This window comes from Ovis aries, chromosome 2 (assembly GCF_016772045.2).
Source record: "Ovis aries strain OAR_USU_Benz2616 breed Rambouillet chromosome 2, ARS-UI_Ramb_v3.0, whole genome shotgun sequence".
NCBI lineage: Eukaryota > Metazoa > Chordata > Mammalia > Artiodactyla > Bovidae > Ovis > Ovis aries.
In genome coordinates, this window is record NC_056055.1 from 14,011,664 (window position 1) to 14,028,846 (window position 17,183).

At 51.4% G+C, this 17,183-nt stretch overlaps 1 protein-coding gene across 21 annotated transcripts in view; it reads left to right on the forward strand.

The window, feature by feature from the left end:
* The first annotated feature begins 1,716 nt into the window (after positions 1–1,716).
* Positions 1,717–17,183, forward strand: part of EPB41L4B (erythrocyte membrane protein band 4.1 like 4B) — a 143,685-nt gene continuing 128,218 nt past the window's right edge. For all 21 annotated transcript variants that reach the window (XM_042242908.2, XM_042242911.2, XM_042242912.2 and 18 more), the window contains exon 1: positions 1,717–2,153. In XM_042242908.2, coding sequence (XP_042098842.1) covers positions 1,854–2,153 — 300 coding nt within the window. In that variant the 5' untranslated portion in view covers positions 1,717–1,853. The remainder of the gene's footprint in view (positions 2,154–17,183) is intronic.

The following is a 17,183-nucleotide window of genomic DNA, read 5'->3' on the forward strand; positions in this document are numbered from 1 at the left end:
CTAAGCCCCAAACTCCACCTAAGTCAATGGGGGATAAACAGAATATCTAGAAAGGTTGGAATGAGGGTAATGAAAATACCATCCATGAAATCACCTAAGACAGTGCCTAATCCTCAGTAAATGTCGATTTTGGAATACCTCCTGAATTCATCCTTCTCTTTCTCTTTCCCCTTTGCTGTGGCCACTGCCTCTGTCCAGGTCTCTCAGAAACCATGCCACATGCCTCAGCCTGGCAGTGGTTAGGAGCAACAGCTTTAAATCCCAGCAAACGAGCCCCTATTTGAAATGAAATCTGGAGCAAGTCTCTTAAGCTCTCTAAGCTTCAATTTCCTCCTCCGTACAATGGGGATAAAACCATTTATGGAACCAGGCTGTCCTGAGGATTTAGTGAGATGATGAATGAGAAGGGCTTAGCACAGTGTCAGGCACACACAGAAGAAAAGCAGTGCTGTTCTCAAGAGGCCTGACCTTCCTTCAACCACACTGGACAACCCACTTCTCCTTGAACCAGTCCTTGAACCTGGGGAGCATTGTATACCTGAGGAGCATTGTTTATAAACATTTCCTCTGCCTCCAATATTCTCCGTGTATCCTCATAGACTACCTCCTAACGTGTCAGTTCTGCTCCGCTCCTCAGTAACTTCTTCAGCCTTCACTCTTATAAGTTGTGGCTATTTATGCGGGCCTCTGTGGATGGCAAAGAGACAGGACTGAGCGACTGAACACACACGCACGCACACACGCACATTTCCTCCATACTGGACACGAGTTCCTTGAGGAAAGGTGTTTTTCTGCGTAGTCCATTGGAAAAGTACACCTCTCCTAGCCTGGCCTCAATTTCCTTATCTGGAATGTGTCCATCGGACTGGAATGGCAGAAAGGGCCCTTTCAGCTCTGAGATTTTAAACTGACAGAATTTAAGTTGTGGGGACCTGGTAGATTACCTAGTCCACCCCACCCCCATCCTTTTCCAGAAAGGGAAACTGAGGGCCTAGCAGGGCCTCCGCTTCCTGCGTTTTTCTCTCGGCCTCCCGGGCATAGCTCCCCTGAGGGCATGCAGCCTGGGTTTACAAACTAGGCAAGGGGAGACCCTCGGGCGTCTTCAGGGCTCGAGGCGCCGGAAACACGTGTGTGCTCACCTACGTGTACACACGTGAGCACACCTACAGCAGCAGGGGGCGCTCGGGCCGGCAGGGGGCAGCACAGACTCGGTTTGCAAATACCCGGCGCAGCCCCGAGGGAGGAGGGCGTGCTGCAGTCCCGGCGGCGGCGGCGGCGGCGGCGGCGGCAGCGGCGGCTGGAGGTGCAGCCTCCCAGGTGGGAGGCGGGGGCTGCGGGCGCAGGAAAAGGCGCCTGGGGAGCGGGTACTCGGCGGGGCCTCCTCGGTCCGGGGCGCGGCGAGTGGGAGCGAGCGCGCCAGGAGCACGCAGGCGCCCTGCTCCGGCTGGCCCTCGGCCGGCTCGCGGCGCGGGAGCAGCCGGCAGCCCGCCCCCGCGCCCCCCGCAGCCCCCCGGGCCGCCCGCGGCCGGCCGTCGGCAGCGGCTCCTCGGCCGTGAGCGCAGGCCGCCGGCCCGGCAGAGCGCGTGGCGGCGGAGGCGGCGGCGGGACGGCTGCCGGGCCGCCCCGAGCGCGCCCTCCCGCCCGCGGCCACTCGCAGTCGGCGCTGGCCCGGCCGGCGCGCCCCGCAGGCACCCGGAGCGCGGCCTCGGCCTCGGCGGGAGCGAGCCCCGGGCCGCAGCCGGCGGGAGGAGGCGCGGGCGGGCGCTGGCACTGACGGCGTCGCGGGGCACTCCCGGGCGGCGGCGCAGCGGCAGCGGCGCAGGGGGCGGAGGCAGGGGACGCCCCCAGCCAGGATGCTGCGGTTTCTGCGCCGGACCTTTGGCCGCCGCTCCATGCAGCGCTACGCGCGGGGCGCGGCAGGGCGCGGGGCCGCCGGGCTGGGGGACGAGCGCGACGGGGGCCCGCGGGGGGGCCCGGCCGCCGCTGTCTCCACGCTGCCCGCCGCGCCCGGGGGCAGCGTGTTCCCGGCCGGCGGCGGGCCCCTGCTCACGGGCGGCGCGGCCGTGCACATCTCTGCCGCCGGAGCCTCCAAGGCCACCCTCTACTGCCGCGTCTTCCTGCTCGACGGTACCGAAGTGAGCGTGGACCTGCCGGTGAGTGACGGAGCCGGTCCGGGCCACTGGCACCCCGGGGCCCGTGGGGCAGTTCCCTTCCCCCGATGCTCCCCTCTGGGGCGCTCCCCTTGTACCTCTCCGGGATCCCCTCCCCCTTCTGCGCGCACTCCTAGTCCTGGTTCCCTCTCTGGCCACCCCATTCTGCTCTCTTCCGGGGGGCCCCATCCCTGGCCCGCGCCCCCTCAAGTCCCAAGTCCCCGCCCCTTGGCGCGGGTGACTGTTGTTCCCCTGAGGTCTTTGAGGTTCCTGCAGCGGCCTTCTTGGAGCTGGGCTGTCGTTTAGAGAATGTCAAAACAAGGCGGGGCTGCCCCGGGGTAGCCCGTTTGCCCCCACAGACTCGCCACCAGGCCGTGGTGGCAAGGCAGGGGAGGAGAAGCCCGCTCGCCTCCTGGCCGGCAGGTGCCCCAAGTTTGGGAGGGAGTCAGGGGAGTATTTCTGCTCTTTCCAGTCCCCATCTGGGCGCTCCCCACCCCTTCATCCCATCCTAAACAGCCCCTCTGGCCCGCTGCCTCACAGGGGGTTGGGCGACTTGGGAGCTAACTCGAGAATCGACTCTCGCTGATCGGGTCAACTTTGCAGCGGCAGAGCTCCTTTCTGGGCCGCTGGGAGTCGGACCCCGGGTGCCCCCGGGCCTGGGGCGCCGGACTTTCCCCGGGGTCTGTGCAGGGAGCCGCGGAGGCACCCCAGGGCGGCTGCGCCGCGGCCTCAGCCCGGGCCACCCGCCCACAGGTGGTTGCACCCCGCCCCCTGCAGCGGAGAGCTCGGCTGGCGCTGCTGTCCCCGCCAGGGCGTCCGGCCACCAGCGGGTCTTTCTAGCCCAAGGGGCCAGATCTGATCAGATCGAATCCGCACATTAATGGGGCGCCTACTGTGCACCCGGCGCTGCGGCAGACGTTGCCTTTGGGATTCTTTGGGTGTGACTGAGGACACAGAAATGATAGAGCTTTAGATGAATGTTACAGATCGTCCCGAGGGTTTCAAGCGGGGCGGGCGGAATAACATACCCGGACTTCTAAAGAAAGCATTCAGACCTTCTCGGGTTGGGGAAATTGGACGTCAGGAAAGAACTGGCTGGGAACCTGTAAGGGTTTTAGATGGGAAAATCAGAGCCTGCCTGGCCTGCGGTTTAATGTTTCCTTGTGTTAGGTTTAATTTTGAGACAGTTTCAGTTTATGGCGATTTTATTTTTGTGGTTCCTGGTGCTCTCCATAGGATATCATTTTGTTACGATAATACCCTTCGGGGGCCTTTTTATTCATGGAAAAGGAGCCAACATTCCAGTGCTCAGAGCAGTTGTCTTTAAAATAGTATTAAAATGTTACTGTTTTTCCAAGACTGGGCTCTCCAGCTTTTTATTCTGCTGGGAGAGGAGGCTTGAAAAAGGGGAGAGGGGCGGGCCCAGCCGAGTGGAGGAGAGGTGAGTGGGTTGCTTCTGGAGCGGGCAGCTGGTGTGTGGAGAGGATGTGGCGCGTTCTGCATCTCAGATCTGCGAAAGGAATGCTCTGGTTGGGAACTTTGACAACGCTCACTGCTGATGATTTTCTTGTCTGTTCCCCTGAGATGGTTCGTTTATGAAATGTATTGCGTTTGTCAGGTTTCTGCGACAGGCTTAAGTGGTGTCTCTGAGATGAAAAATGCAAACCCAGTAAAAATGCATGCGTGGTGAATAGACCCAAACAGGTACCCAGATGAACAGGTTGGGATGCGAAGGCTGACTTACCTCAGCTGGCGGAGCCCTGGCCCAGCATGGCAGAGGCAGGTTTTGCATCCTAAAGGTTTCTTCGCTTAATTAAAGGCTACTTGACAGAAGAATTCACTAGGTTTTCTTACAATGGCAGATTTGTTTCCTTTTTGTAAAAGAAAATTTATTTATTTATTTATTTTTCGGTTACATTGGGTCTTCCCTGCTGCTTGGGTTTTTACCTAGTTGCAGAGAGAGCCGTAGGGGGCGGGGGCTACTCTTCACTGGCGGTGTGCAGGCTTCTAGCTTCGGTGGCTTCTCTTGTTGGGGAGCACAGGCCCTAGGCACACAGGCTGCAGTAGTTGTGGCATAGCGGTTTAGCTGCTCTGCAGCATGTGGGATCTTCCCAGACCAGGAATCGAACTTGTGTTCCTTGCATTGGCAGGCGGATTCTTATCCACTGTATTCACCAGGGACGTCCAATGGGATGCCTTAAGATGTTATTTAGTGAACTTCCGATTTTATTTATATAGACATGCATATAATGTATATGTGCTGCCTTTAGGCAGGTCCAGAGCAAATGTTGGCTTTGGTCATCTGTGCCCTTGCTTGGGGAGGAAAGATGGAGAAGAATTCACCAGGAAGCACAGCTCATTGACTGAAAGATTTATTCACTGTTAGATCTGCATCACAGTCTCCCACAGTCATCCTCAGAGTTTCAGTGCCAGTACAGCATGGGCTCCAAGCAGCCCGGCCTCCATGAAGCTGTAGCATCTGTGCTTCTTCTCAGCCCCATTTCACCAAGCTCACTTTTTATACTGTCCTTTTTTGGCATTTAGTCCCACTGGTCATGCTTCTCGTCCCTTGCATTCCTGAATTTTTACCGCTTCTTGGGCCCTGGGATGGCTTTGCGGCCTGGTATACCGGATTTACCTTTGACCGCCATCTCCCTAAGCTGGATTTTCTGTCTCCAGTCACTTGCTCAGGCACAAAGCACACTTGCCAGGCTAACTATGGCTCTTTTGTAATTAAAACTCTCTGGTGTTGGTAGCGTCATGCATTCTCTGCTCAGCATACTAACCATGCTTAGGCATTGTCATAAGCCGTTTTATTAGCCCTCGTCAGGAGGCCTGTGTTCCAGAAGTGTTTCAAACACAAGGCCCTCAGTGGGATTGTGCTGGGGCACCTTGGTTTTTCGCTGGGCTGTGGACCCAAAGGTGAATGAGACGTGGCCTTGAAGCCCTTGAGAAACACAGGTGGCAGTGTGTCTTTTTACTGTAAGTGATGCTGAGCTCACAGGCTCACCAGATAGGGTGCTGGGGGATGGATGAATCAGGAGGACTTCCTGGAGACTTTGATGCTTGTGGCTCTAGGATCTCAAATCCAGTGCCCCTTATGCATTTTTAGACTCCCTGTTGTTTCAGGGAGTCAGCCACTTCTTGGCCATGCCACGGCCCCGCTGTTATATATAACAAAGGAAGAAGCAGCTGTAATTGTCTTCTCCAGTGATGCTTCCCTGATGGAGCCTGGAGCCCCCTTCCCCAGGTGGTGGGTCTCATCCTCTCGCATGCCTGTGTGTTCTTAACCTTTGCTGTGCATCAGGATCTTTGGGGAAAAAAAAGAATCCATCTATAATGGGCAATCTGGAGTGGGCTTCCTGTGCCAACCCAGCTCCCAGGGGAGGCGTTGGCCCACCATACAGACCAGAGTGCCCCACCAGAGCCACTCCTCTTCAGAAACCTGGGTGCTGGCTCAGAAGGTTCGTCCCCCTCCGAGGCCCCGCCCTGCCAGGCCCAGCCCTCAGGTGTGGTCTGGCCAGAGCAGGGCAGGACTCCCTCGGCCTGCCCCAGACTCTTCCCTTCTGTTAATGCTGCTGAAGATCCCATTAGTGTGTTTGGCAGCGGCACCCGCTGTTGACTCATATTAGCTCTCTGTTGACTAAATCCCTGGCATCGCTTTTGCTCGTGCGGCTGTTGCTCAGCCCTGTCTCCCCCCTCCCTTGCATGCGCAGGCTTCCAGCAGCTCTGTGTGGAGAGCCAGGAAGGGGTGTGGCTGGCTGGTTAGCACTCCCTCCCATGCCCTGCAGGGCATGCCCCGTTGGCCAGTGGGAGGTTTGGCGCAGTTGCTTTCACCATCTCTGAGCTCAGTGTGGACTTGGGTGGTACAGGGCAAGCATGGAGAGTTTCAGGGTGGGAAGGTGCACATTTGAGTTGTGCAGTCTGGCTGTGCCATCCTTGAATCTCGATTTTCTGGTCTTTAAAATGGGAGGATTATACATCTAAAAGGATATGAAAAGGCCTTAGGAAGCAGCAGGGTGCTGAAGGGTTGCTGGTAGGCTGTCATCTTACACACATCTCTGTGCCTCCTCTTTGGCCTGTGAAAAGGGATTGGGAAATTTTCTAGAATGAACATTAAAAAAAAAAAAAAAAAGGTGGGAATCCCTGGTGGTTCAGTGGTTAGAACTCTGCGCTTTCACTGCCAAGGGCCTGGGTTTGATCCCTGGTCAGGGAACTAAGATCCCATAAGCTGCATGGCTTGGCAAAAAAAAAAAGCCGTGCCAGGAAGGCTAATTGCTTGGCTCTCCCTTATTGTAAATTGGAAACTGGGTGTAGTAAGAGCGATACTTTATAATATAAAGTTTAACTTTGAATGAGAAAAGAATGCTACCCGCCCCACCCCCTCCCACACAGTGGCTCAAATGGTAATGAATCCATCTATAGTGCAGGAGATCTAGGTTCAAACCCTGGGTCAGGAAGATCTGGAAGAGTGAAGGGCAGCCCACTCTGGTGTCCTTGCCTGGAGAATCCCATGGACAGAGGAGTGTGGTGGGCAATAGTCCATGGGGTTGCAAAGAGTCGGACTAAGCTACTGACACTTTCACTTTTCACGCCCCACTTACACTCCGAAGTAGAAAGAAAAATGCCAGTCCTTAGAATTTCAGGACTGGAGCCTCAGACCTAACAGAACATACATGATACAGCATGAAGATCGTAAGGGACCCTAGACAACACATATCCACCCATCGTATGTATGGGACACAGAGGCCTGGGGATATAAAGTGACTCCCTTGGTCACTCGGTGAGGAGGTGTCAGGTGCATCTTTGGGAACCAGTCTCGCCTTTGGAGATGTGTTGGATCAGCAGTAAGGTGGCTGGCCCGAGTCCTAACATAGCATCATGGCAGGGGGCCAGATATGTTCTCGGCATTTACAAACAACGGGAAACTCCAGCAAAAGCGTTTTCTAACTTCAGTGTACACAAAGAGTGCATCTGGGATTTTCTTGACTCCAGTTCAGCTGTGCAGAGCTCACCTCCAGAATTTCTGATTAGTTTAGGAAGCTGGACTTCGAATCGGTACCTTGGGCGTGCGATTCCGACACAGTGGTCCCCTTCACACCCTTTGAAAAACACTGGCTCTGAACTGAGACAGCAGAGGGCAGCCGCACTGTGCATTAAAAGGGGCTTCAGACAGTGAGGATGGGAGCAGCAGCCTCCAAGCTGGGGGTTGGCAGGCTCACACCTGCACTGTAGGGAGCCCATCTTTGCCACCCCGGAGTGCAGGCTGGGCTGGGAGAGGGAATGGAGACCATTCCCGCTCTGGAGACAATTCCGCTGTTGCAGTAATCCAGGTGAGGGGTGATGAGGGCCTGGGGTGGAGAAGGGACTGAGTGCTGGTGTGTTCCCCAAGGTGGGGCTGTTGATTGAGTGTGAGGGAAGTGAGGAGTGGGGTCTAACTTGGAGGACAGGGGTATCTTCACTCTCAGGTGTGGGAAGAAATGGAGGACCACATAAGACCCGTGAGAAGGCAGCTCCTCATCTCCACCCACTCCTGAGGTCCCTGATGCCATGAACACCCTGCCTTCTCCCAGACTTCAGGTGGCTTGCTTTTTCTTCCTTGTGAGGGCTGGTAATGGCTCAAGGCGGCCCTCCAGGGCTTACCCCGCTCGAACTCATCCTGGACTATGAATGAGGCCATGGGGGCCCTCGGATAAGTGTGTCATGGGTTTATGTATTTTTAAAACATATCTTTGTTTTCAAAGGAGGGCAGGTGGGGAAGGGGAGAAGGCAGGAGAGGTGGATGGTGACCATCCCAAGTGGGACAGAGGTGCCCTCTCTTAACTCCGGTTCCTCACTTGCCGTTAATATGCAGGGTGGGGGTGTCTGCAAGCCTCTCCAGCACCAGGAACATGACCCTGTGCAAGTCCAGGACAAAACAAATATTAACTGGTTAAGAGCTTTCACGTGCATAGTCTCATTGAGTTCTGTCCCTAGTGCACTGTTGTGGATGAAGGCGCAGGTCTGTTTAATTCTGAAACAACAAAAGATTGTGGTAGGGGTCAGGTCCGTGATACGGGGAGATAGCCTTTCTCCTACATTCTTGTGTAGGGACTTAGAAAAAACTCCACTCCATCACTGCAGAAATCCTCCACCCACAACTTGTCCTCAAAACCCGTGTCCCATCCTTCTCTATGGCCTGACTCCTGTCTCCAGCCTCCTCCACGCTGCCCAGAGTGTTTCTTCTGCAGGAATCTGGTTCTTTGCACTGGGGCTTCCTCCTCGGGCCCATGGCAGCTGCTTGCAGGCAGGGTCAGCTGCTGATTCATGTTGGTGGGGTTTTTTTTTTTTTTGGTGGTTGGCATGTGTTTTCCTCCCCCACTTGCATTTCACAGGAGAACACGTTGGCAGCAGAAAGATTAGAAAATATAGAGATGGAGGAGAAGTTAAAAACATCTAAAATCTCATCAGAGATAACCACTTTTAAAACTGTGGTGTGTGTGTGTGTGTGTGTGTGTGTCCATCTGTACTTTTCTCTTTGTTTTTAGTTCAGAATATGTTATTTAAAATGATGAATTTATATGGGTTGATAACAGTAAAATCTCTTTCCCCACCTCTATAGCAAATTGAATAGGGATCTAGACCCCAAGTTTGGGCCTCTTTAGGATGAGACCCTTCTGCCCCCACTACTTTACAGCCCCTGGGATCCTTAGCTGGGGTGGGGAGCTCCCTGTGGCCATCTGAGCTGTATGCTACCTAAAGCCTGGCTAAGGAGTGGGGTCCTCATCCTTGGAGCCCTTCCCCACCAATCACCTCTGCTTTCTGGTAGCTTAGCAGTCCCATTGATGTGGCCACAGACTCCCCTTGCATCTGAGGGCTTGTGTTCTGGACACCTGTTTTGGGGAGGCTCTCACCTGCCCAGGGAGCTTAGGCCCTGCTCCCAGCTGGGGCTGATCTGGCATAGGTGGGTGGGTAATCCTATAGCAATCCCAGGGCTGCCTCCTCTGCCCTAGGGTCTCTCATCTCATTCTGCAGCCTCTTCGGCTTCTCTCGACAGTGGATGTATCTCACTAGTCCCACTTGATTTTAATTTCTGGCTTATTTTTGTTCCCCACAATGCTTTTGTTTGGCCACAGTGTTTTCAGTCACCCAGGACTGGTTGTGCACTTACCCTGCATGAAGCATTGGGAGGGGTACAGGACTGGGGAGAGAGTTCCAGTCTAGAAGGTGGGAGACAGTGTCAGGAGATAACTCGGAACCCCATGAGGGGTGGCGAGGGGGTGAGCGATGGAACCGTGGGCTGGATTTGGAGAAGGTTCGATGCCCCGAGTGACACTGAGTTGTCCGGAAGGTTGCCTAGGAGGTTCCGCTGTTAAGAGTTGCTCAGAAGGCATTGCAGTGGATGAAGCAGCAGGTGCAGATGCAGGGAGGATGGGAGCCAGGAAACCCTACTGGCTGGGCTTCCAGCTCCTTGTGACTAGGGATGATTGTGAGCGCCGGCTAAGCCCCCAAATCTTGAAGGAGTGAGTGAGCAACCTCTGAAGCACAGAGGAGGGTCTCAAGCTGGTAAGAGTCAGGGGATCACAGTGTGCTGATACTGTGCTAAGTGCTTAAGTGACTGTTGAATCCTCACCAAACCTCTTTCGGTGGTCACTGTTCTTATACCTTATTTGTGAGAGGGGAGAATCAAGGCCCAAGAGACTGACTGAAAAAACCCCACCGGTGTCACATATTAAGGCAGACTCTAGCTTTGGGCTAGAAGAGGTTTGTGTCGGGGAAGGTCGTCTGACCAGGACTGGGTCTGGGAGGAGTAGGGGTGGGTGGAGCCTGCCCCAGGATTGATGGGGACCCTGAGCCTCAGAACGGTGGCCCCCTTTCCAGGCCACTTGGGGTTCCCATGCATGGGATTCACACCTGTAAGTCATACTGGGTGAGTGTGGTTTCAACCAGAGCGCTTTCTGGTTTGAGGCCCATAATTCTTCAAGGCTGAGTTTGGAAATAGGCTACATTTTAAAAGAGTGTTTAATAGAACAACACTAAAATTATCCTAGAGAGAAACATTTTATATATTCCCATCCTGCTGCATAGCGACTGGTTGGTTTCACCCCTCCCTTCAATCTTTGCGCTTTTGCATCCCTGTTTATAAACATGGTGTGCAGCCTTTTATATCCTTTTTTTATTTAAAAAAAACCTTTTTTCCTCTTATCCAAGCCTTCCAGACATACTTTTCACCCAGTTTGGTGCCTTCTTTTCGGCTTATTCTGAATTACTTACAGAAGTTTGTGTATGTGTATAATAATACCTGTTCCTACCTGTCTCTTGGGGTTGAAGGTTGTCAGTCACAGCACCTGGTATCTTGCCTGTTGGCTCGCCTACCCCCCCAGGCTCACAGAATCTGTGTTACTTCCCTTAATTGCTGCCATCTGGGAAGGTGTTATTATCCCCTTTACGCAGGTCTCCAGGCCACTCCGCTGTAAGTAGGGTGGAGCCAGAATTGAATCTGGGTTTCCTGACCCATTCTTTAGTGCTCTACCCCTAGCCCATGAAAGGTGTGCTCTCCAGAACTCCGAGGGAAGGTCAGAATCTTTTGTAATTTGACAGATTAGAATTTCATGCTGTAAATTGCCCTGCCTGTGCTGAACCTCTTTGCTTTACAGCATCTCTGGCATTTGGGTTCTGTCTACCATTTCTCAGCATGTCTTGTAGGTTCTTTCCCCCAGTGTCCCAGTTGGTTGAGTGCCCAGCATTTCCTTCTAGAAGTTGTGAACTGGAAGGTGACATCCCCAGGGACCTGTGCCATCCATGGGGTCATCTGGAGTGTCTTTGTTTCCCGGCACTGAGCCGGGTCCCAGGGGCAGACTCGCCCAGGGAAGCTGGCCCTGCCAGGAGGATGTGGACCGCCTGGTTCCTCGGGTGCCTGCAGGGTCAGCCTCTGTTGGCTCTGTGGTGTCTCTTCCATGCCCACTTCATGCCTGAACGCTGTTGTCATCTGTGTCATGTCTTATGTGTGTTCAAGGGGCTTGAGGTAGGCTTGGTAGCATCTCTCCTTTATCCTTCCAGCTTGCTTGCTCAGCTGCACCTTCTTTGAAATATGGATTTTTAAAACTGTGATAATACGTAAGTAGCATACAATTGACCATTTTAACCATTTTTAGGTGTATACTTCAAAGTATGTGCACATTGTTATGCAAGACCGCCGCTGTTCATCTCCAGAACATTTTCATCATCCCCAACTAAAACCATGTCCAGTAAGCTCGAACTCCCCATTCCCCCTTCCCCGTAGCCCCTGGCAGCCTCTAATCTGCTTTCTGTCTCTGTGAATCTGACTCCCCCAGCTCCCTCTCGTAAGTGGAGTCATACCGTCCTTGTCCTTTGCGTCTGGCTTCTTTCACTTAGCATAATGTCTTCAAGGTCCATCCAAGTGGTAGCATGGGTCAGCTTTTTAAAGGCTGAATGGTATTCCGGTGTGCAGACACGCCACAGTTTGTTGACCCATTCATCCGAGTTACAGACTTTTATTCGTGTCTGGGCCTTCCTAACTGCCCTGCCGTTCACCGATGGCCTTGCCGTTCACCGATGGCAGAGACTTGGATGTCCTCCACCCACCCCTCGGGGTATTGTTCTTGGCATCCTGGCTCCTCTTACCTGGGACTCTTCCTTTTTTGGCTAATCCTTCTCCCAGGTTGTCTGGTCTTTTGTCAGAGTTGCTCAGTGTTGGCAAGTCCTCTGTCCAGTCAGTCTTTAAATCTTTTAATGATGAAATACAGAATCAAAAGAATATTTGTAATATGACTGGTTTTAAAGAAAAGTAGGGACTTCCCTGGTGGTCCAGTGGCTAAGACTCCACACTCCCAATGCAGGGGGCCCAGGTTCCATCCCCGGTCGGAAAACTAGATCCCACATGTCCTGCAGTGAAGATGGACAATCCCACGTGTCGCAACTAAGACCCGTGCTGCCAAATAAGTAAATAAATAAATACTAAAAAAATTAATGTAACAAACATCCGTGTACCTACCACCCAGCTTAAGAACAAAGAGCCTCACCAGTGCTGTTAATCCCCCACCCACGTTCCTAATTGCCCTCCCTTCCCCCACCCCTGAAGTTTATCTCATTCCTTTTTTGATGGGTTTGCCTCATATGTGTGTTTCCCTAAAAGACAGACTGTTCATCCTGCATGTTTGTGAACTTTATAGTATATGGATTTTTCACTCAATATTCTGTCTGAAGTTTATCCATATTGATGAGATGGCTGGACTTCTTGCTGTGCTACATGAATATACCCGAATATATTTATGCTTTGTCGGTGGACATTTGGGATGTTTTCAGTTTGGAGCTATTAGGGGAAAAAATGGCGCTTTGAATCTCCTGAAATTGGTCTCCTGGTGCACGTTTGCAAGCCAGCATCTCTCCTGGGTATATACCCGTCGCTGGGAGGGTGGCAGGCAGGGCCTTTTAAGATCATATGAAATTGTTTTCCAGAGTCCCTGCAGTACATAAAAGCGTCTGCTAATCCATTCTTCAGCCCTGGGCGTTGGGCAGCTTTTCTGTTTTATTTTACCAGTCTTGCGGGAGTTAGTGGGAACTCACTGTAGTCTTCACTTCTTCCCAGTTGTTGATAGGTTGAGGATCTTTGCCTGTGTTTATGGACCATACATGCATTTCTTCCTGGTATGCTGTGTTCTATGATGTTTGCCTGTTTTTTTTTTTTTTAATTTTTATTTTTACTTTATTTTGCTTTACAATACCATATTGGTTTTGCCATACATTGACATGAATCAGCCACGGGTGTACATGAGTTCCCAATCCTGAACCCCTCTCCCATTTGCCTGTTTTTTAGTTGGGTTCTATTTTTCTCATTGTGTTCGGCTCCTTGCTCCGCTGGCCTTGATGAGGTTGTCTCCCATACCCACTTCCTCTTCTGAGCTCAACTCAGTGGAACAAGGGAGAACACGTCCATGGAAGTCCCCCTTGCCTTTCCTCCCTAAGTGGAAATGAACGTTCCGTCTTCCATTTCGCTGTGAATTAGCTGAAGTCTGTTGCTGCTGGTGAGCAGTTGCGGGATGTATAGTCTTCATTCAATTCTGCCTACTTTCCCTCCAGTTTTTATTAATTGAAATTTTAAGTGCAGTCAAAAGCAGAGAGAGCCCTAAGTACCCATCATATAACGAACATAACTTAAGTACCCATTGTTATATTCATCACTTATTAATGTGGCCCCTCTCTTTTCACTTGTATTCTTTTATCTGTTCCTTCCTGATTCTTTTTAAAAAAGTTCCAAAACAAAATCCCAGTTATCTAAAAGATAAGGGCTGTGTTTTCTAAAAAACTATTCACAATATTATCACAACACCTAAAAATAATTAATAGTTGTCTTTTAGCCTCAGATATATGGTCAGTGTTCAAATTTTCTTATTTGGTTGTCACACCAAGGTCCTTTGAGTGTGTTTGGTTGATAGTCTATCTAAACCTCTTTAAGAATTTTTTGAAATGTTATTTTCCCTTGCTTTATTGAGGCATAATTGACAAATAAAAATGCTGTTTATTTGAGATGTAACGCATGTTGATTTGATATACGTCTGCCTTGTGAAATGGTCACTGCACATCGAGGTAATTAACGTATCCATCGCTTCTCTAGTCACCATTTGTGTGCGTATCTTGGCAGATTTCAGGTATACTCTACATTATAATTAACTATTGCATCATCACGCTGTCATTTAGATCCCAGAATTTTTTATTTTATGGCTGAAAGTTTGTGTCCTTTGACCAACATTATCTCCTTTTTCTCTGCCCCACAATTTAGCTAAAGCTCTTAATCTGGAGTTTTCCCTTCTCCCCTCCTTTTCTTCCCCATTTGTTGAAGGAGTTGGGCCATCTGTCTTAGAGTTTCCCACTGTGGATTTCCTCGATGGCATCCTCAACATTTGGTTCCCCTGAGGTACAGTTGGTACAAGCATCACTTAAAGCATCTGACTCAGCACACAGAGAACGGTGAGGCAAGTTCCTTGTCCTTGAGAAGCTTGAGTGGAGACAATTCATTACACCTGGTGTGAAATGAATTTGCCCAGGGGAAATTCAGATAAGCTTAAAGAAAGGGCTAAGGTGGGAGGACTGGGAGAGGAAAGATGGGCAACCAGAAGATTTCAGAGAGAAAGCTTTGAGTTCTGAGGACAGTGGAGAACAGCTTTTCTGGTGGCCAGTCAGCATATGCAAAGGCACTGAGGCTCGAGATAATACTTGGAAGATTCCTGCTCCTGTTCAGCCCCTGCCTATGAGCCTAGGTATCCTATCTTTCATTGGATGTTGCTTCTTTGAAAAGCTCCAGATTCCTCATCTTTGAGAAGTGTTCAGTAGATGTAATTAAAGTGAAGTTGCTCAGTCGTGTCCAACTTTTTGGGACCCCATGGACTGTAGCCCGCCTGGCTCCTCCATCCATGGGATTCTCCAGGCAAGAGTACTGGAGGGGGTTGCCATTTCCTTCTCCAGGGGATCCTCCCATCCCAGGGATCAAACCTGGGTCTCCCGCATTGTAGACAGACGCTTTACCATCCGAGCCACCAGGGAAATCCAGTCACTGGTAGATTTAATTAAAAGAGTATCTTTTTCTTCCGGTTCTTCATCAGCTCCATAACCGTAGTTTTGAATGTCTCCCCTGGTGGCTTAGTAAAGAATCTGCCTGCAATGCAGGAGACCAGTGTTTAATCCCTGGGTGGGGAAGATCCTCTGGAGAAGGGAATGACAGCCCACCCCAGTATTCTTGCCTGGACAGAGGAGCCTGGTAGGTTACAGCCCATGGGGTTGCAAAGAGTCGGACACGAGTGAGTGACCAACACTTGACCTTGAGGTTCTCTTTTTCTGTATCTTACTCCTGTTTGGGTTCCTTTACATTCTACCGGAACACCTCCCGCCCATCCCCCATTGCCCTCTGCTCCCACCCCCTTGAGCCCTTTCTCTCCATCTCCTGGCCAGAGGTGCCTGCAGACATTTTTAGGAGTAGAGTCAATGAACTTGAACACTGCAGAGAGAAAACAGGTGGAGCAGATGGCAGGGCAGTGGGAACCACTTGGTTTTACTCCTAAAGAAACACTTGAAAGCCACGTGGTCCAGAGCGTCATTCTGGGGTGGCAGGACTTTGCCTTGGAGCATGCCTGCTGCTCCACAGCCAGAGGCTGCTCACCTGTGGCAAATGAGCAGTAATTAGCATGTAATAAGAGCAGTTTCCTGCATGCACCTCCCGGCTCCTCTTCTCAGTGGCCCAGTGACAGCAGTAGACCTCTTTGCCTCTCTGAGGTCCCCCTACCTGTTCCCAAACTAACTTGTGGTTCTCCCCAGGGCCCAGAAGAAACTGCCCGCCCTGCATCTGCCTGTGAAACAGCTGTGGGCTTCATCCAGGAAAGCCCGATACACTGTAAAGGTGCTTGAGGGTTAGTTATTAACCCGCAGCACTCCCTGGCAGCCCATTCCAGTCCTTTGATGGCTCCTGTTTGCTGGGGCCCAAGGCCCAAGCCACCTGCCCAGTGAGTTTCAGTCTGTATTGGGTGGCAGTGACAGTGGGGGTCAGAGTCCAGGGAGGGGCCCAGCTGGCTGGAGACCAGCTCCTGTCCCTGCACACAAGCTGGAGTGGCAGATCCCAGGGGGACTGGAGGGAGGGAGCTAAGAAGAGGGGATCTGTATGTGGGATGTTTCAGTGGGAGCCAGGCAGTCCAAGGTCAGAAGCACTTATTCGGGATGCTTCCGTATTCTACATAGGGCTGACTGACTTTGCTTTGAAGTCCAGAAGCGTTTAGCTTTGTTCTCAAAGCTATGGCGATAGCTCCTCTTCATTAAAAAGACTTCCGAAGAAAAATGCAAAAATTATGTGCCGTCTTCAGAGAAGAAAAGAAGCATTGCGTGTACTTGGATTACTGTTATGTGTCATTTATCTTATTAACTCACTTCACAGGATGAGCACTGCCACACAGATGAGTTTTCGAAAGAGCTGAAGTTCATTCTGTTTACTGACGAGCTCTGCTTTATGCCATCTGTTTCATGTATTCGTTAAAAACGACAGTAAAAAATGATACCGGTGATCTTATTTACAAAGCAGAATGAGATAATAAACTTAGAAAACAAACTTATGAGTAAAGGTGGGGGGAGGATAAATCAGGAGGTTGGGGTTAACATGCACAGTTCTTTATATAAAATAGATCATTAACAAGAACCTACTGTATAACACAGGGAACTTTACTCAGTATCTGTGATGACCTGTATGGGAAATAGAATCTGAAAATGAATAGCTATGTGTATAATTAAATCACTTTGCTGTACACCTGAAACTAATATAATGTTGTAATTCAACCATACTCCAATACAAAATAAAAAATTTAAAAACAACACACACACAGCAAAACATGAGATCAAAATACAAAAGCAGAGAGAGATCAACTAGTGTGTGTAAGGCCCCATGCAAGGAATATGAAATGATAAAAAATGTGGGCCCTGCTTCAAGGGAGCTCATTTGGGGTGGGAAGTGGAATTGTAATTGGTTCACAGGGCACATCTCCTGGCCCCTCACGTTGCCTTGGTAGCCCAGGATCAGTGTGCTAAGGATGTCAGGGTTAAAGGACCACCCCCCCCTCCCCTCCCAGGCATCTACATGGTCTGGCCGCTCAGGTGGGTTATGTACTGTGTTCCAGCCTTCATTCACGCTGTCACTGCTTACCTCCTGGCTCTGCCAGGGAACCTGCTCCACCCGCAGCCTCTACCCCAGGAGGGCCCCAGTCAACAGTGGAATGCCACGTGCCGCTGTGTTTGAGGGGCCGTGTTCTCTGCACAGTCACGTCCCTTATGTCTGTGTAGTGTTTTAGGTTGAGATGAAGCTTTCGCCTTTTGTGGCTTTCTTTAATCCTCGTAGCACCTCCGTGGCAGAACTGCGGGCATTCCAGTTTTGTAGAAAGTTCAGCAGCAAGGTTTCTGCCCAACATCCCGCAGTACGTGAGAGCGCCGGATGTAAAACCCTTTTCAGGCTTGGCTTTCCCGTCTGCCTGATTCTTCCCCAAGGCTGCTACCCTGATGGTT